Source organism: Durio zibethinus, chromosome 12 (genome assembly GCF_047325235.1).
Source record: "Durio zibethinus cultivar Kanyao isolate XHJ-2024 chromosome 12, ASM4732523v1, whole genome shotgun sequence".
Taxonomy (NCBI): Eukaryota; Viridiplantae; Streptophyta; class Magnoliopsida; order Malvales; family Malvaceae; genus Durio; species Durio zibethinus.
Window position 1 is genome coordinate 24,506,260 of NC_143173.1, and position 20,549 is coordinate 24,526,808.

The window sequence follows — 20,549 nt, forward strand, 5'->3', positions numbered from 1 at the left end:
TTGAGTCAAGTTTTATCATCTACTTTTATTCATAGTATACTAATTAATTATTCACTTATACACCTAAACAAATTTGACTTAATCATTGGTACACACTTCTCTTTATTTAAAAAGATTGATTAAAATTGTCATAAATTTAAATAAAAAATAAGTATATTGAATTAATTATAATTTAAAATTCACTTTAGAAATACCCTTAAAATTAATTAATTAATTCAACTACAAAGACAAAAAAATAAAACATTAAAGATGAAGGGAACAAAATTTAAATAAAAAACTTTTAAATTGTTATAAAAGATGAAAAACTAAGAATGGATTTTAATTGTGTTACTATTTTAATTCAGATTTTGGTTATGTTCAATCATTTTAGATTTTAAATAACTACTAAATTGTTGACGTTTTAAAATAAATTGAAATCAAGTCGAGTTTATTCATTTTCATAATTATGTGTATTATATTATTTTTAATTAAATTAAAATTTAAAATGAGTAAAAATTTTATTTATATTCAATTTGAGTTTTGAATTGTTTCAAGTTTGAGATTAATCCTTATTATTTTAATTGTACTTTTAAGATATCAATAATAAATTTGAAAATAAAATAAGAACACAATACAATAAAAATTTAAATGCAAAAGTGATAAAGATACCGATGATAATTTTAGAAGAAAATCCTTTTGCCCAAGTTTTGCAAAGATTTTTTTTTTTAGGATTTTAAAATTTGTATTGTAGAAATATTAATCTAAATTAAGGACTTTATAATCGTTTATTTGTTAATCAAGTTATTGATATATAGGTTGAAGGAAATAATTCAAATATTTCATTTGAAAGAAATCATATCATAATTCATACTAATTCATGAAGATAACATAGAATTAAACATTATTTTGATTGCTATGACTCTTTACAATACACTTTACTCTTTCCAAATGGAGAACTTTATTAACATCAAAATATCAAAAGAACCATTTTGAATGATGGTAATAAGAATGAAGTAACATTTAAATATATAATATCTTTTCGTTTAGTCGAAAAAATATTTTTATGGAGAATGAAAAATATTCTTTACTCTTTCTAAATGGAGAAGTTAATTGGCATCAAAATATCAAAAAAATTATTTTGAAGGATGGTAATTAAAATGAAGTAACAATTAAAAATATATCATGTTTTTGGTTAGTAAAAAAAAAAATTTATGTAGAATGCAAAGATAATTATTATAAATTTAATTTTTTTTTAAATTACTGTTTGTTTAATTTTTATAAACTTTATTTAGTAAATATATTCTTATTACTTTTATCATATATATAATAAAATTTTTACCCAAAATTGTATACTTAAAATTAAAAACATAAGGTAAAGTTTATTACTTTCATTGATGACAGAACACTTCAAAATTTTCAATCTTTTATATGCAATTGTAGTTCGCTAACAAATATGAAAATATATATACTAATAATTTAATCAAATCATTAATAATGCTTATCTTAATATATACTATTTTATCATAAACTAAAAAGTTTGAAGAAAATCTTAGAATTATTGGCTTAATATATATTGTATATATTTAATTAATTTAGTTTTAATACTTGCATTAGTATAAAAAGTTATGATTTTAATTTATTATTGCATGTTAAGTTATGAATAGTAAATTAAGAGCATTTAATCATTTTTTTCAAGTCATTTAAACTTAAACTTTTTCTGTTTTCTTTCTCTATCTTACAAATTACATAATCTAGCATACATTGTGATTACTTTTTTTTGGATATACACAAATTAATGATAATATAGTAGTAGATAATTAATAACTTAGTAATTAATCAATGAAAACTTAAATGTAATTAGTATAATATAACAGTAATTATCAATAATTTAGTAGTAAATAAGTGATAACTTAATAATAAATTAATGATAATTGAGTAATAAATAATTAATAACTTTTTAGTAAAAAAGTAATAATATAATAATATATGATAATACCTTAATGGTAAATTAATTATAATATAGATGTAAATGTATAATAACATAATACTAAATCAAAGATAACTTAACAAAAAATAAGTGATAATTTAGTAGTTAATTATTGATAATTTAGTAATAAATTAATGATAACTTAATAGTAAATTAATAATAATTTAATAGTAAATTAGTTTTAATTTAATAGTAATTAATTGAAAATAATAAATCATAAATTACTTAGTAGTAAATCAATGATAAATTAGTAGTAAATAATTGATAATTTCATAGTTAATTATTGAAAACTTAAAATAAATTAGTATAACTTAGTAGTAAATTATTTATAACATAACAGTTAATCAGTGATAACTTAATAAGAAATTATGCATAATTTAATATAAATCAGTAATAACTTAGTCGTGAATCGTAAATAATTTAGTGGTAAATTGGTGAAATTTTTGTAGTAAATAATAAAAAATTAAGTTATAAATCAATAATAACCTAAAAATATATAAAACATAATAGTAAATCATTAATAGTTTAATAGCAAATTAATAATTTAGCAGTAAATCACTAATAATGTAATAGTAAATTATTAATAACTTAATTGTAAATCAATAATAATTTAGTAGTAAATTAGTTAATCATTAATAACTTTTTAGTGAATCATCAGTAAATTAGTAGTAAATTAGTTATAATTTTATAATTAATCATCAATAACTTAGTACTAAATCACCAAAAATTTAATAAAAATCATTTATAGCTTAATGATAAATAATTCATAATTTAATGATAAATCATTCATAAATTAAAAGTAAATTATTGATAATTTAGTAGCACTTTTTTGATAAATTAATAGTAAATAATTAATAACTTAATTGCCAATCATTGATAACTTTTTTATACTTGAAGTTGCTAATGATTGAACGCTCGTTACTAATAAAACCAAAGTCAAAACTTTCATGAATGTATTTAATAAAAAGAATTAGTAAAAAAAATTCTAAACTTGAATAAAAAAATAATGTTATTATATAAAAAAATTATCTCATATATTATTTGTAGACTTTTTAAATTCCATGTTTCATAGTTTTAAATGCATAACAACATGTTAGTAAATCAATGATAGATTAATAAGAACACAAGTGATAATTTAGTTGTTAATCATTGATAACTTAATAATAAATTAATAATAATTTAATAGTAAATTAGTGATAACTTAATAGTAAATCAATTTCAATTTAATAGTAATTAATTGATAAACTTAGTAGTAAATTATAAATAATTTGTAGTAAATTAATGATAATTTAGTAGTTAATTATTAAAACATAAAAATAAATCAATATAATTTAGTAGCAGTTAATTATCAATAACTTAATAGTTAAATAACTTAATAGTAAATTATGACTAATTTAATATAAATTAGTGATAACTTGATAATGAATCATGTTTAAGTTAGTAATAGATCTATGATAATTTTGTAATAAATAATAAAAAATTAAATAGTAAATCAATGTAACATAATAGTAAATCATTGATTTTTTATATGTAAATTATTAATAACTGTAAATTAATGATAATTTAGTAGTAAATTAGTTAATCACTGATAGCTTTATAGTAAATCATTGATAAATTAATAGTAAATTAGCTATATCTTTACAATAAATTATTAATAACTTAATAATAAATCATTAATAATTTAATAGTAAATCATTTATAACTTAATAATAAATCATTCATAAATTAATAGCAAATTAATGCTAATTTAGTAGTAAATCATTTATAATTTAATAATATATTATTGATAACTTAATAGTAAATTACTGATAAAATAATAATAAATCAATAATAACTTAATTATCAATCATTGATAAATTTTTTTAGACTTAAAGTTGTTAGGAATTGAACATTGGTTATTAGGAGGAATAAAGTTAGAAATTTTATCTTTGGAGACTTAGATGAACCTACCACCAACCTATTTAATAAAAAAGTTCAATGAAAAAAGTTATAAATTTGAATAAAACAATACAGTTATTATATAAAAGAATTGTTTTATATTAAAATTGAATTTATGTTTTCTTACATAAATTCATTGTTAAATATAGATGACTCAAATTTTATTAACGATTACTAAAAGTATACCATAAGTTATTAGAAGGTTAATTATTAAAATTACATCAAGATATTACTAAAATTTTATCAATGATTACCAAAATTGAATCAAAAGTTAATAAAATTTTATCAAAACTTACTAAAATCAAAATTATATAAAAAGTTATCAAAATTAACTTATATCAAAATCAAGATTATATTATTATTATTATTATTATTATTATTATTATTATTATTATTATTATTATTATTTATAAAATGAAAATTTAAAGATATGCATGTCAAAAACTAATATATATATATATATATAAGAACTTAGTACTTATATTTTAAAGATTTTTTATTGATAAATTATAATTTTATGTTGATCGTTTTATTGAAAAAAAAAAGAAAGAAATACAAGATATAATGTATAAGTTTACAGTCAAAGGGTAGAAAAGTATTATAGATGCAAAGATTTAAATTTTAAACTTGTTACATATCACTAATAATTATATAAACCAATTAAATTGAATACTGATTTTATTATTTCGAGAATTTGAGTATGAGATAGATTGCCAAGGAATAGTTAGGTTTCCTGTATATATTATACTTTCGATCGTAAAATCATAAGTTTGAAATGAGCATATATAGTTAGGGGCACTTCATAATTGAATTAGTAACTAAGGCCAAGCAAGCCTTGGACCGGGTATGTGGGTAATTTAAAGGTTTTCATTTTTATATATAGATCTTCAATTTAAAACTTTGCAAATAAAAGTATGAAAAATTAATTATATATCTGTAGGAAGTTTCATAAGTACTTAACCAGGGCAAACATTATTTTTTCTACATTTTGCAACTACAACTGATCAGCCCCCCAATCCTGCCCCTTCACCCCCAGCGGCCACCAAAAGATATGGAAAACATAAGTAGAATATTTTCATCCTTTACCAGACAGCAAGGATAATCTTCAGCAACAGAGAAGGATATAAACCCCAAACTCTCCCCTTCCAACAAATGAACAAAAAAAAAAAAAAAAGGAAAGAGGATTGTTATGACTAGATTTGCAAACATTGATAAATGAAGTGCTTTTTCGTTGATTAAATGTTCAATTTGAAATTAATCATTTAAGTGATTATTCAATTTAAGATTAAATATTTTAATTTGTTTAAATAAAAATTAAACGTTATCAAACGTTTGCAATTAATGATTTTGATGAAAAATTGTGTGTGTTTCACATGCACCATTAACTCTAATAAAAATAACAATTAAATGAAAAAAAGTGGTTAGGTTTCACTTTTTTAGTGGGTAAGTTTTATTTTAAACAAAAATAAAAATTCTAGAAAAATCACCAATTCATACTATGATATCCATGAAATTCAAAAAACCACAACTAAACCCACATAAATTTTTGTTTGTCCAGAAATTTTGAATTAAAACATGTATGAAAAAGACAGAAAATTGAAAGCAATGATCTAATATCATCCCAATTATAGAGCTCAAGGATCATAAACCCCTTGAAAAATCATCAAATCCAAGGAATATCTCACAATCCGAATCGTAATTATCCGAACCATTATCAAAAGATCCAAAAACAATCCATCCGTAGGCAACTCACTGTTCAACTATACTGTTTCTTTTGAAATCAAGAATGATGGGGACTCCGTTTGAAACTTAGAGATGGATTGCTCCGAAAGGTCCTAGGAGGCTCCAAGTTTACAAACCGGGCGGCAGCGGCTTGGATTTCAGGTAAGAGAGAGGAGTTGAATAGAGAAAAAAAGAAAAAAAATTGAATAAAAAAAAAGACAGGCATCTACAAGAACAATGCGATGAGAGGTTTCATAAAGAAAAAAGAGATGAGGGGAGAAAAATCTGAAGTTAGAACAAAAAGAAAAAATTTGAAAAGAAAGAAAAGTTGTTGCATTATTATAAAATTAATTTTTTTATTAATTTTTGTTTTTTAAAATAAATCAATATCAATAAACAATTAAACCATGCAATTAAATTCCGTGTAATAAATATACAAAAATTTTCGTTCAAATATATTTTTAATTGTAAACATTGATAATATTTAATATTTATTTATATAAATTAAAATATTTAATATTTAATCGAATAATTACGTACACATTTAATTTTAAATTAATCAGTTAGCCTTTTCGGTCTCAAGTCGGTTGTTTTACTATACTTTGGTATTCTTCGTTTACAATTGGAACCGGCACATAATATTATATATATCTAGTCTTTTGCTTTTGTCTTGCATGACTCTCCCAATCAAGTCCTCATCATGCATATAACAACAGCCATTGAAAAATATTGGATATCATCACCAGCAGCAATGCGGCGGTATATTGCAAGTTAGACTTGAGATTGGATTGTTTTAATTTTTTGAATTGGTCAGAAATTAGTGGTTGCTTTTTCAAGTCGGTAAGGAATTTTGGATTAATCCAATTTAAGCATATTCCAATAATAGTAAGGAATCCTTTTCACTGTGCATACAAAAAGATCTTTAGTTTTCAAAATATTTTTTATTTTTATTTTTTAAAATTATCAAAATTTGAACTTTGATAATTTAAATTAATAATTTAGTATTCTATCAACACATCTTAAGGTATTCATGTAATTTTTTTTTTTATCTTTTTTCATTTAATGTAAAATTAGCTTTCTATATTTGAAGGGAAAAAATTTACATGAAATTTTTTAGATAAAATTTGTAAAGTTCTTTCTTAAAAATGATTTAATAAAAATTTTAATAAAAATTTCAATTCAATAAATTAATAAAGTTCAATGTAAAAATTAATAATTTATAAAAAAATTATTTATAATTTAAATTTAAGCGATACTTATTCAATAGTAAAAATTTTATTAATATTTTTACTCAAAATATTTATCTAAAAATATATATCAAAATTTATTAATTTTTTTAAAAATTTGTATACTTGTTATATAACGAAATCTTTTAATTTTAATTTATTTATTTTAATTTTAATTTATTTATTTTTAATTAAAAATTTTACGGATTTCACGTAAAAAATTTTATCTAATTTTTTTTTCTATTTAAAGATATAATATATGTTGATCAACCGTCAAATTGTCATCAACAATTCACAAATGAAGAATTGAAGATATTAATTATGGCCTAAACTAAAGGCTAAAAATTCTGAATTAAATGTACTCAACACAAGAATCTATCAAAACGACCAACCGTCTACTGGGCCCCAAGAACCCAAGGGCCAAAGAGGCTCCGTGTACCCTCGAAGGAGCAAGTCAGTGCCAGCAGCACTTCAGCTGAGCTGAGCTGAGGGCACAGGGACACACGAGAAAGAGAGGTAGGCGGTCAAAAAGGCCGGATCATAGGCACTGTACACCTGTCAGCAAGTCACCTCTCCTTCTCTCTCTCTCTCTCTCCTGCATTTTTCGTCGTCTTGCCTTAAACCAAGTGTCCATCATTTCATTACCCCCGTCTCTCTCTTCTTTCCCTTTCCTTCCTGCTGCTATGCTCTTACTATACGTGTGGCTTTCCTCTATTTTTTCCGAAGGAGTGAAACCACTTTCCCTCTCTCTTTCTCGCTCACGCACGCTCCCACAGTATGTTTCACTCTACAAAACTCAAAACAAACAAAACAAAGTATGTTTTCTTTAGCTTAGGCTTAGGCTTACAACATTTGAATATAAAGAGAAAAAAGAAAAGATTGTAGCAAAATACGAACATTTATACGCCACTTAATACAGAGAGATGGGACCATTGTCCTGTGCTTGAATTCGAGCTTTTTCGTGGACGACACGATCCTAGTCTGCCGCTCTTTCACTCTTTCTCTTTCTCTCTTGAAACCCTTATCTTTTTCTCTTTTTGTAGCTTCTCTTCTCTTCTCTACCTTTTCTTTCTTTCTATTGTTTCTGTCATAAAATCGACATGGAAATGGACGATCATCACCACCATCAATACGGCATGCCTGATCCTAGGCAACTAATGAACGGAAGGCCAACCCATTTTCAAGCAATTTCCCAGGGCCCCGAGTTATTCTCCTCCGGGCACCGGAATCTGCCGCCACTGCAACCCCACCAACCCAACCGCCATCACCACTTTGATATGATGCAAATGGTGGGTAGACAAGTTGGTCATGAGTTTATGCCTCATGGGCTTCATCACGAGTTTCCTTCTGATTCTACTGATAATAATGCTACTCCCACGGCTGCTGTTGCCACTGTCACTAGTGCTTCTACTCCAAGTGCAAGTTGTGGGTTCGATGGTGAAGCAACTGCTTTTGGCGGCGATGGAGGAACTGGAAGATGGCCTAGACAAGAGACTTTAACACTTCTTGAGATCAGATCTCGTCTTGATCCCAAGTTCAAAGAAGCTAATCAAAAAGGTCCTTTGTGGGATGAAGTTTCCAGGTACACTAATACCATACCCTAATTCTCTCTCCTCTTTTTTTTTTTTCTTCCCCTCTTCCATTGACAAAGGGTTTCTATGTTCTTTTAATTTAGCAAATTCACAAATTCTTTTTTCCTTTTCTTTTAATAATTAAAGATGATTATAATGGGTTTGTTTTCTTTCATTATTACTAGGTCTAGTGATATGAAATGGGGTTTTTTGTTCATGTCTTCTTATTGTACATTTTCATTCTTATTATTACACTAAAAAAAAAGAAAAACAAAAAAATCTCTTGTTTTTTCACGATTGCACTGTTTTCTTTCTTTCTTTCTTTAAATTTGTAGTATTCTTCATGGTAGGATCGTTTAGGCTTTGCTTTCCTTTCTTTGCTGCTAAATGATTTTCACCAGAAAAACATGACTTCTTATTGTGTTTCTTGCTGTTATTATTAAGATAATTATACTTTTGAAAAAATTTATGATTTTAAGAAAAGGACATGCTACACTGTGAAGAAGTTCAGTTCAGAATTAGGTACAGTGTTTACCTCTTCTTTGCAGCTTTTTTCAGGATGGCTGATAATTTCAATAGTTTTCTACTGACTTGTTTTCCTTTGAAAATGTGTTGCCTTCGTTATTGTGCAAGTTTTTACTGGTTTTTTGCTATAAAAACGACTAGTCTTTTGGATGTTTAAATACACATCTACTGGTTTTACCCATGAAAAGACGTTTTATCAGTCCCTTGCAAAGACCCTTCTTTGTTTGCAATTTTGAATGGTCAATAATATGCTTGGTTGGGTTAACTGCAAAATGCCCAGCAATGGAAACACAATTGTTTTTCATCACTTTGGCAAGAATCATCACATGATCTTTTGATGCTCATCTTTTTTTTTTCTTTCTCATTTCGCAAATTTGGATTAGGGTTCCTGGCTATGTATAATTTTGCTTTAGATTTAAATTTTGATATATTATTTTCCATTTTCTATTTGCTGTAGGATCATGAATGAGGAACATGGGTACCAAAGGAATGGAAAAAAATGCAGAGAGAAATTTGAAAACTTGTATAAGTATTACAAAAAGACTAAGGAAGGGAAGGCCGGAAGACAAGATGGTAAGCACTATAGATTCTTTCGTCAGCTTGAAGCTCTATATGGAGAGACCAGCAATTCAGTTTCAGGCCAAGAAACTCACCTAGTTGGGAACAATTTTCGGTTTCATGGCAATCCCAACAGCAATGCTCAATCAAATCAAGAAGTCTATCACGCTCAAAAACTTTGTGATAGTCTTAGCCTTTCTAATTCCTCCGAATTCGACACTTCTTCAGATGACAATGATTTAAGCACTGCAGCGGCAGTGGAAAATGATTCATCAGAGAAGCGGAAAAAAAAAAGGGGTAGTAGTAGGAGCTGGAAGGCAAAGATAAAAGAGTTTATCGACTCACAAATGAGGAAGTTAGTGGAGAGGCAAGAGGCATGGCTTGAGAAATTAACAAAGACACTTGAGCAAAAGGAGCAAGAGAGGATTTTAAGGGAGGAAGAATGGAGAAAAGAGGAAGCAGCCAGGATAGATAGAGAGCACAAGTTTTGGGCTAAGGAGAGAGCTTGGATTGAAGCTCGTGATGCTGCTTTAATGGAGTCCTTGCAGAACCTCAAAGGAAAAAAATTTAAGGCTGCATCATCTGAGGAACTAATGGCAACTGAAATGCAAAACCACAGTGAAAACCAGAATGAGAATGGAAGTGAAACAATAAACAACAATGTAAAGGCAGATGGGTGGCAAGAATCCGAAATTTCTAAGCTCATACAGCTGAGAACAAGCATGGAATCGAGGTTCCAACAAAGAGGGTGTTCAGAAGAGATTCTGTGGGAGGAAATAGCTGCTAAGATGGTTTGTTTAGGCTTTGACAGGAGTGCTTTAAAGTGCAAAGACAAATGGGATAGCATTAGCGCTTACCTAATAACCAAAACCAGGGAGAGTAACAAAAAACGCAAGGACAACTCAAGAGGCTGTGGTTATTACCAGAACAATGATCAGTCCCTCTACAGTCAACGAAGAGCTTACTGTGAAATTAATGATCAGCAAGGACCTGAGACAGTGAGACTCCAAACAAATGACAGCTCTTCCCCTTCTAACTCTAATGCTGGCAATGCTGTAAATGATAGTTGCTTTCGCTTCTTGATGGCTGATGGAGAGAACTTGTGGGAGAACTATGGTGTGAAGCTCAGCAAAGGAGAAAACCAGTAAGATTAAGAACAACATATATGACAGATTTCCCAATTGTTCTATAATTCCACATGAGATATATGCAATTGGGTACTGGCAATGAGGGGAATTGCTGGCTCTCATTATTGACAAATGTACACTCTCTTTTAAGAGGGGATTTACAATGTACAAGCAAGGAGCTGACCGATGAGAATTTATGTGTAGCAAATTGTGTTTTATGTGGATCTTAGCCATTGCACATTTAAGATTAATAGCAATAATAATGGGTTTAAATATCTTGCTGCAAAAGGCTTTAATGTTGCTCTGAAACACCAAGTCTTTCATGTTTGACATTGCTGAAAATCTTTCCTGCTATGTATGGAGATTTGATTATGTTAGTTCCTCATCAGTTTCTTTCTTTCATCTTTACTGATCGTTTGTTGTTTAGTAACATCTAGTGAAAAAATTCGTGTAGTTTGTATGTGTTTGTCCCCACGTGTGCAAAAGTTTATCATGTACAATTTTCTCTGCAGTAGGGTACAATAGGTTAAGGAAACAGTGATAGATCAGATTATAAACCCAGAAGCAAAATCTTTTAGATTGTGTTTTTAGTGTCTTTTATCAAACTGTACCAAAGAAGTTAGGTGGGTGACTGCTATTGGTATTTAAGTGGGATGCTCCAAGGATATGTATCCCACATGATCACTTTTGTTAGTGCCTCACATTCTGCATTTTTTGTCATTAATAATGAGAAAAGCACTTTAACCAGAGTAATTAACCGAGTCTGGAGTGACATTACTGTCATTCCTATGACAAGGTATATTTTTCTTCATGTATATTCAAAGAGTTTATCATTGTGAGTAAAAGCCAGAGGTAAATAATTTGTGTGGTGAGCTTGGAATTGAGGAAGGGAATTGCAGATAAAACTAAGCTTCCTTGATGGCCTGTTACCCATCACAATAATATGTCGGCTGATAACTTATTGACCATAGATAGAGAGAGTCAAGTCTTTTCAAACAAGAAAAAAATGTTTTACATTCAATGCAACAAGAAAAATAAACTCATAGTTATGATATTTTGGTACATTACACGAAAGAAGTAAAATCTTAAACATTAAGATTTCATCAAAGGATAACAATTGAAATACTTTCCTTATGAAAGATTTCAAAAACATAAAATGTTAAAAAGAGCTCCAAAATCCGGAGCTAGTCATAACTAAATCAAAATTTGTAAAAAAGATGATGGTCATGGTGAGTTTAAAATATCTAATGGATCATTCAAAACCTAGAGTTTAGCTCAGTTTATCTAGTCATTCTTAAAAAGTAATATCCAAGTATAAAGTTCAAATCTCACTACCTGCAACCTCTTTTTTTATCTGTAAACTATTGCTTCCTTCGTAAAAAAACCCATCCAACCCCTCCTTAAGAAGCGAGTTTAATGATGTACTCAATAGAGAGGATGACAAACTGAAATGTATGAAAAAAAATTTCAAATCTACTGAACTAAGTTACAAAAAGACCATCTCTGCTTAGTACAGCATAACCATTAGGTTAAAGATATTTCCTTTTTTCTTCCTTCCCATCCTTGCGTTTTGTGAACAATGAGAATCAAGGAAAAGTGCTTAACTTGTTTGCAAATTTTAATGTTCAAGAAGGTCTATTCAGAATATATATAGCTTGAAATGAACAATCCCCGAGTTTCCCACATGCTTGACTAATACTAAGACAGATGTTTGCATTTGCAAACCCAGCAAATTCCAATGAATTATTCTAACGTTGGAGCTTAGATGAGCTTGGCAATGCTGCAAAATAGTGGGAAAAAAAGGTTGATGGTGAACAAAAAGAATGTTGTAATTTAATGTTGGAAATCGGAGTGTTGATCTCTGGGGCTACATTTAAAAATACCATATGCTATGGGAATATATACACATATATATGGCCTGCCTGTATTTGTTTATAGCTACTCAAAATTGTTTGATCATTTTAAATAAAAGCTTCAGTTTTTCACTTGAAGAAGAAAGACATTTTAGAAGATCAGTGGAAAAAAATATTAGTAAATTTTGAACCACCTTTGAAGTTATTTTTGTTAACTACATATATGTAAGAAGAATTGAATCATGAAGTGTAAAGTATAAAAGCGACATTTGAACTTTTTGTTGGTCTGATCCTCTCCACAAGACCATTAAGTTTCCTTACAATGATATATCTCCATCAACTCCATGAGCATAGAAAGCGAAGCCACACATCAAACACAGATCAATAGCTTGCATTGAACATAGAAGCCTTATTTGAAATGAAAGATATACGGAAAAAAAAAATATAGAGCTGATCAGATCTTTTAGTGTCCGAAACAATACTCGGATGTTCAAATGAATTAGAGAGTGATGGATTTCTGGGCTGCTGCCTTCCCTGGAAGCTTTTCACTTTTGTAGGAATTAAATCTTCATGTACATAACTCCATTATGATCCCCAAGACTTGCGTCATGTAGTCTTTCTTTTTCTTCCAAATAGGGACTGACCGTACTGGGGAAAGAGTAAAGAAGCTTCCCACACCAGAAGGGGGCCAAAGAAAGGAGAGACATTGCAGTCATTATCACAGCAAGAAAGGTACCAGTGCCTCTTTTATCAGCTTTTTTCATTTGTTTTGCCTGAATCCTGAACCAAGCTTGCTTGTCCCAAGGCGTAGAGGCAGTTCCAGTGAATTGGCAGTCGAAGGAAACGATACTATACATTAACAATTATGGAAAAAATAAATGAAATTTAAACAAAATCAGTCTTTTTGGTGATGGCATTTGATGTGACTGGTTACTGGAATTAACTGAAAAATCTGCAATCTCAAAAATTTTACCCCAATTTGGGAACTCTACCTTTTCATCCAGTTTTGTGTATCTTTGGCTAGAAATAACAAACCCACCACTCCTTGAAATCTGAAACACTAACACTTCAACAGTTTACATGATCAGCTTTATTTGGGTTCTTCTAAAATATAGTATTATCTTCCATCCAATAAGCTGCACCCTGTTAAAAGCCCCTTTTAGGGCTTAGCAGTTTCATTTGTGAATAATTCTTGACCTTTTATCTCTTAATTTCTTCGTTTTAGTTAACTTATCTAACTAGTTAAACTTGCTTATTTGACATGATTGAATGGTAACGATACTCACCTGAACTGTTCGTAGAATGCTTGTACTCTTAATTTCAATGATAAGATGACAACTTTAAAAAATTGAATAGTCGATTTTACCTTTTAATAAATCATATGAAAATTTGAAAGCATGAGGCATAGATTATCATTGATGCAAACCCTGATCAGAACCTTTATATTAACAATAGGATTTTTACAGTTCAACACTCCAACGGCTTCCCCGTGAGTTCTGATCAGTACTCCTTTGACAAGGGAGAGTAAAAGCTGCACTTTGTTGTGCTTCCAGGAGAAGTTGGAGGATTGTTTCATTTATATTCTCATGAAAATATTGTAAAAAAAACTATATTTTTCACGAACTTGGTCTATGGGAGATGAAGAAGTGAGTCTTCCAATGTGAAATGAAGGCAAAAAAATGGAAATCCTGGAGCAGAATTCATCCATTTGCAATAGCTAGCTAGAATTTTGAGAGAAATACAATTAACCAGTGAAAGAGGGAAAATAGCCACACCATGAATTAAAGAAATAAACATGGGACCAAATTTAATTCATCCAAAGGGCTCCGAGTTGGTTGTTACCGTATTCATGGAAAAAGTGCTGAGGAAACTGGCAGCCAATGAGAAAGGTTGATTAATGCCTTGTGGAATGAAAGAAACGATGAAAGAAAGCATCATCTCTGGATCTAACGGGCGCAGAAAGCATTGTGTAAGAATTAGCGATTGATGGATGAGGCCGACCAGGGATCCAATCCAATGGGTGCGTTAAGTGATATCCTAAGCTGGGTTTCTGGAACAATCCAGTATTGGGCCGCACAATTCTAAAATAATTATAAATTATTGAACCCAGCCCATCTTGTAACACTTCACATACTGCCTCTCAATTTTTTTTTTGTAACATTTTTTCTTTTTCTAGGTTGGTTTCAAAAGGATGTCAAAGTCCCAGACAGCATGATCCATACTTTTGTGGCAACCAAGCGTTTTACTTCATACAGAGGAGAAAAAACTAGTTTAAAGTAGGCCGAAGTCATTGCAACATATCTCTGATCAAACCGCAATTATCTCATGAAAGAGAGGCATTTCTTCCATTGGAGTTTTTACTAGAAAACAACCAACACTTACCATGGCAGACAAAATCCAACACTGGCTCACAATCTAATACCCTACCGACCGTTTCATAATAGCTTTCAAGAAGTCTTCAAATGTAAGCTTACGATTAATGAATCAAGAAACACATTACCGATCAAAAAATTTAAAAGAAAAAGAAGAGAATTAAGTTTGCAACAAAATGCGGTCTTAAACTACATTATATAAGCAGATAATAATGTTTTTAAACAGAAATCAAACAAAAACCATCCAACACTCACGAGCACAAAGGGTCCCCATGCTTATTTGGGAGATTTCACCCCCTAAATTCCACGAGAAACGACAGATACCAAAGAAAAAAAAAAAGCCCTAAAAGCCTAATATCATACCGCAATTTACTCTGCAAAACATGACAAATTAGACCACAAGCCTAAATTCTAGTATTTGTAGTCCTTGACATGGAGGCTCTCCGCGGCTCCCTCACCAAGCTTGGCATCACCCTTGTAGGTACCAAGAGTGGCTTCCGAGTTAGCCTTGCACCGAACAAGGAAAGCATCTTGAGCCTTCTTCAGATACTCCTCCTTTCCAGCCCAGGCCTTGAGGGTGCTCTGCTGAAGGGCACGTCCAAATGAGAATGAGAGAGACCATGGCTTCTTGGTCTGGAGCTTGTTCATGGCATTCAGGTTAAGGGTAGCCTCCTCCTCACTTTGTCCACCAGACAAGAATACAATAGCAGGGACTGCAGCAGGTACAGTTCGCTGCAAGGCACGGACAGTGTAATCGGCAATAACCTCAGGGGCAACCTTTGGGGAATCAGAACCAGGGGTCACCATGTTAGGCTTCAACAGAGTACCCTCAAGCATGACATGGTGGTCATTTAGAGCCTTGTAGCAAGCAGCTAGAACGCGCTCTGTCACATCAGCACATTTGTTGATGTCATGTGGTCCGTCAACAAGGATTTCAGGTTCCACAATGGGGACAAGTCCGCACTGCTGGCAGATGGCAGCATACATGGCTAGCCCATTGGCATTTTCTTGGATTGCAAGTTCAGACGGCTCATTAGGGCCAATCTTGAGCACAGCACGCCATTTAGCAAAGCGAGCACCAGCTTCATAGTACTTTTGGCAACGTTGCGCAAGGCCATCAAGACCCTGGGTGAAAGTCTCACCATTGGTTCCATTAAGCTCAACGGTACCCTTGTCGACCTTAATGCCAGGGAGGACACCACCTTCCTTTAAGATATCAACGAAGGGCTTGCCTGCACATCAAAAACCAGTATCAGAAATCAACAACAATACAACATTCTTAAAAAATGCATAACAAGGAGGTGTTTTGTAATAATACCACTAGAGGCTTTTTGGTAAAGGGTTTCCTCAAAAAGAATAACACCACTGAGGTACTGGAGAGCACCAGGTGTAGTGAAAAGGAGCTCACGGAGAGCACGCCTGTTTTCTTCAACATTCTCTACATTAATGCTTGAAAGACGCTTGCCGATTGTTCCGGTGGATTCATCAGCAGCAAGGATACCCTTTCCAGGGGTGCCAATGTAGGCAGCATTTTTAACAAGCTCGTCTGCAAGATTTTTCATAACAAGAAAAATGAAGCCACCAATTCACCATTTAAGGGTCAAGAAACAGAGATCCTGATATAGGGAAACCAAACTAACCTAAAGATAAATGTATAAGATTCAGTAATCTCAGATCTAAAATGAAATGCAACCAAGCAAAATTCATTTCAATTGGATGCTACCACGATTTTTAAAAGCAAATCAAGGACTGATTTATCAAATTACAACTTAAAAATAAATACTCCAAACTATTGCATGCAGATCTAGATTTTCAGATATCATAAAAATTAACTCAAAAAATTTTTTTAAAAAAAGTCGAATGGATTATATAATGCCATGTATTAATAATTAGAAAATAAATCATCATGGTTCTTTCGAGTTAAGGGAACAGCACAAATGAATTTCGTTAATAGCCACCCAAGATCCACTCGAGAGAAAAAGGATCAGATCTTTCAAGATCCGAATAAATCTAGATATCGAAATGCTGTAGGTTTTCATTACAGTGTAAAACCCACCAACCCAACCAGATCTGTATCTCAATTAAACTAATTAAACAGCAACTAACGTCATATTATCAAACATCTAACAGATCAGAACGAAAAAAAAGAAAAAAGAAAAAACTAAGATCGATGGAAGAGAAGATTATAAACAAAATTAACACCAAGAAGGAAAGAGAATCGGAACGAGAGAGGGAAGGGGAGTTACCGGAGTATTTGCTAATGAAGCAAGACATGATTGAAAAGGCGATCGGAGTTGGAAGAGGTAAGAGCGAGATTTTGTTTGAGAGGAAAGAAAGACGGAGCAGATAGAGAAAAGGTTCGGACTTGGGTTTTAAAAGAGAAAGGGCTAAGAGTGGGCGCTTCAAGATTTTCGATTTTCTTTTGTCGTCTTTCCCAAGGAACCGTGTACTGCCGTTGGATTATCTCTCTCACCTTTTTCGTCGCTGGTTTTCCTCTTTCTTTTACTCTTTTACCCTCCAACTAACCTTTTATTTGCCTCCGTAAGTTGGTGCACCTAAAATTTCATCATTGAGAAAAAAAAAAATCATCCTCGGCATTGGGATTTTTTTAAAGTTATATTCGTAATTAAATATTATATTTATATATAAATAATAATTAATTATTATATTTTTTAAATTAATTAAATAATTAAATTTATATCTAATAAAACTTAAATCTAAAACTTTAAATTTTAAAATCTTCTCTTTATCATTAAGTTAAAATCTCGCTAAGAGGATTTTCTTTTTTTTTTTCCCTTAAATTTGAGTATTTTTATGTATATGTATTTTTATTTTTGTAGCAAAATATATATAGGTAAAATTTAGCATATGTTATATTATATTTAAAACTATTGCACTTTAGATGAAATTTATTTTTAATTTAAAATTTAATTTAATTAATTCATATAATTATAATTAAAAAGTAGTATCTAATAAATTTTGAATTTAAATTTTAATGTTTATAATTATGTTGTATTTTTAAATTATAATTTTTTATAAAAAATAATTTATTCATTATAAAAAAATAAAAATACCCTTGCTTCTTATTCAAAGAATTAGATTTAAATTTTAACTATTTTAAATAAAAAATATTATTTAATGTATAATTTGGATTTCATTTTAGTATTAAAGTATTAATCATTTTCATTTTTGTACATAATATATTAATTAATTGCTAATTATTATTATTATTAGTATTATTGTTATTATTATTATTATCGAGTCATCACCGTAGAAAAATTTGTAACAATTATGAAATGGATTTACGGTTGGATAATTAGGTCATTATCATTTATTTGTAGGAAAGAAAATCAAGAAACTATATATTTCCCCTTGGGCGTGAAGGGAACATAGATATTAACGGAAGGTCAGACTTGGAAATAAACGCAACTAAAGGCGTTTCGAAAAGTTTCTCAAAACAACTGCCGCCGGGAAAATTTTGAAGGGTCAAAAGTGGAAAAATATAATAAAATAAAACATTTAAAAAGGAAAAGAGCCAAACCAACCGAACAAAATCATGCGGGCAGGACAAAGGTTTTTAGGGATAGTGTTTGGTTTAACACATGAGAATTGATAGGTAGGGGCGAAAGAAACAAAAACAGTGACATGCCAACACCGGCGTATTAGGTTCGTTTTTTGTTTTGGCAAAATAAAGACTATTAGGTTTTGGCTTGGTTGCAGAGATGCCAATTTTATTTATATTGGATGAAAATTTTATTTTTTATTTAAATAAAAAAGAGAATTGATATAATTTTAAATTTTTATTGAATACAAAAAATAAAATTAATAATATAGCTTTCTCTTCGAATTCGTATCTTATATATATATATATGTATTTAGTAAATAATTTTTTATTAAATAATATAATTATTATTTTAAATTAATTAGAATTAATAAATTTTTATTCAAAAATATATATTTATAAAAAAAATCTAACTATATAAAATAAAAATAAAAATAAAAACTTAAAATTTATTTTTATTTTTATTTTTATTTTTTAAAAAACTAGAGTACGAGAATATACTCATATCCATTAAATATTTATGAGAATGAAAATATGATAAATTTAAAATAAACATTGGTATAGATATATAAATGGATATAATGTAAAATTTTGAAGATGGAAATAGGAAATATTTTACTATCCCCATTAAAGGTGTAATCAATTGAATTCGAGTGAATATAATATCAAGTTCAAGCTCGACTTCGAATTTGATGTTTGAAATTTAATTTGAGCTCGATTAAATTTTATTTTTTTAATTTGAGTTCGACTCAAGATAAAAATTAAACTATTCGAACTCGTTTAATTAGGTTCAATTAAAATATTATTAATAAGTTCAATTCTTATACTTGAGCTTAACTTCAACATTTTAATCATGAATAAAATTTTATTTAAAATTTTAATTATATATATTTTAAAAATATTAAATATTGAATTGATTAAGACTTAAACCACTCAATTAAATTGAAAGATAAAAGAAGAATATGCGAAAAAAGAAGAAGAAAGTTTAATAGGACAATGATCAAATCTAAAAATATTTCGAATTCGCAAATGAAACAAAAAATTAGAGCAATATGTCATTGAAAACTAAGTTCTTACAACAAATTTGAAGGTATTTTTTATAATTTTAAATAATAATTGAACATAAAATTCTACCTTCTTCTATAATCAATTATACATTACAAATTACAAATCGGAGCTATGCTAGAAAAAAAACGTTAAATAGCTTTACTTTTTAATATATCATAAAGTGGTCCACAACAAACAGAAACAAATCATGACTCTTTGAAGAAGAAACACCTAGAGAAGAAACTTACAGGTCCAAGCTTGGTTCACAAACCCAAAATCTAGTTATAAATGTTGTGGTCTTCCTAGTCAATAATTTGGAGTTCAAAGAAACCCGCCACTATGGCCATTGCTAATAATTTCTTTGTACTAATCAGGAAGACTGATCACAAACCCAGAAACTCACAACCATTGCCATTAATTTCTTTATACTGTTGTGGTCAATCGACAAAGAGAGGAAGCTGGTTTGGGATTTTTTAGGGCTGAAAGAGAGAGGAAAGTAGGCACCACTTGCTAGAGTCGGGACTTTGAATGAAACAGAGAAACAAAGAACAAATGAAAAATGCAATAAAGTTTTTTAGGTTAGTTATATTAAGTGTAAGTTATAAATTATTAATTAAAATATATTAAAATATAAAAATTAGATTAAATTTATAAATTATTTAAATTAAATATTAAAATATTTAAACTCGACTCATTCGCTAAATAGAATTACTCGAGTTTGAACTTAACTCGATAATAATAAAATCAAATTTAAATTTTATTTAAGTTAAACTTAAATAATTTATGAGTATTAATATATCATTTACATCTTTATTTTTTATATTTTATTTATTGACATCTCTATTTGATAATGTTTCTCGCTTACTTCCGATTCATTGTAACTTTTTGACTTTTTTTTTTTATGACAATGGTATACAAAATTAGAATTAAAAAAATAATTTTATTATAAATATTAAAATTTAAAATTATTAAATATCATTTTTCAAAATGGTTATATATTTTAAATACTAGCATCAGCTTCCTAATAAGATGCTTTGAGATGATCATTTACCCGGAAAATAAAATATATATTCACATTAAAA

The 20,549-nt window shown here is 29.2% G+C and overlaps 2 protein-coding genes across 3 annotated transcripts; one reads left to right on the forward strand and one right to left on the reverse strand.

The window, feature by feature from the left end:
• The first annotated feature begins 7,777 nt into the window (after positions 1 to 7,777).
• Positions 7,778 to 10,921, forward strand: LOC111297335 (trihelix transcription factor PTL-like). The gene is made up of 2 exons (XM_022892050.2): positions 7,778 to 8,434; positions 9,406 to 10,921. The coding sequence occupies exons 1-2, from the start codon at positions 7,953 to 7,955 to the stop codon at positions 10,652 to 10,654; spliced, it is 1,731 nt and encodes a 576-aa protein (XP_022747785.2). The 5' UTR covers positions 7,778 to 7,952; the 3' UTR covers positions 10,655 to 10,921.
• Positions 10,922 to 15,023: 4,102 nt separating this feature from the next.
• LOC111296137 (fructose-bisphosphate aldolase 6, cytosolic) lies at positions 15,024 to 17,202 on the reverse strand. Of its 2 annotated transcripts, none has more exons than XM_022890218.2 (3): positions 17,105 to 17,202; positions 16,177 to 16,404; positions 15,024 to 16,090 (listed from the first exon to the last, which is right to left on the reverse strand). In XM_022890218.2, exons 1-3 carry the CDS (start codon positions 17,130 to 17,132, stop codon positions 15,270 to 15,272), a joined length of 1,077 nt encoding a protein of 358 aa, XP_022745953.2. In that variant the 5' UTR covers positions 17,133 to 17,202; the 3' UTR covers positions 15,024 to 15,269. The 2 variants fall into 2 exon arrangements, with proteins under 2 accessions (XP_022745953.2, XP_089597455.1); XM_089741329.1 differs by having other exon boundaries at positions 16,177 to 16,498.
• Positions 17,203 to 20,549: the final 3,347 nt, after the last annotated feature.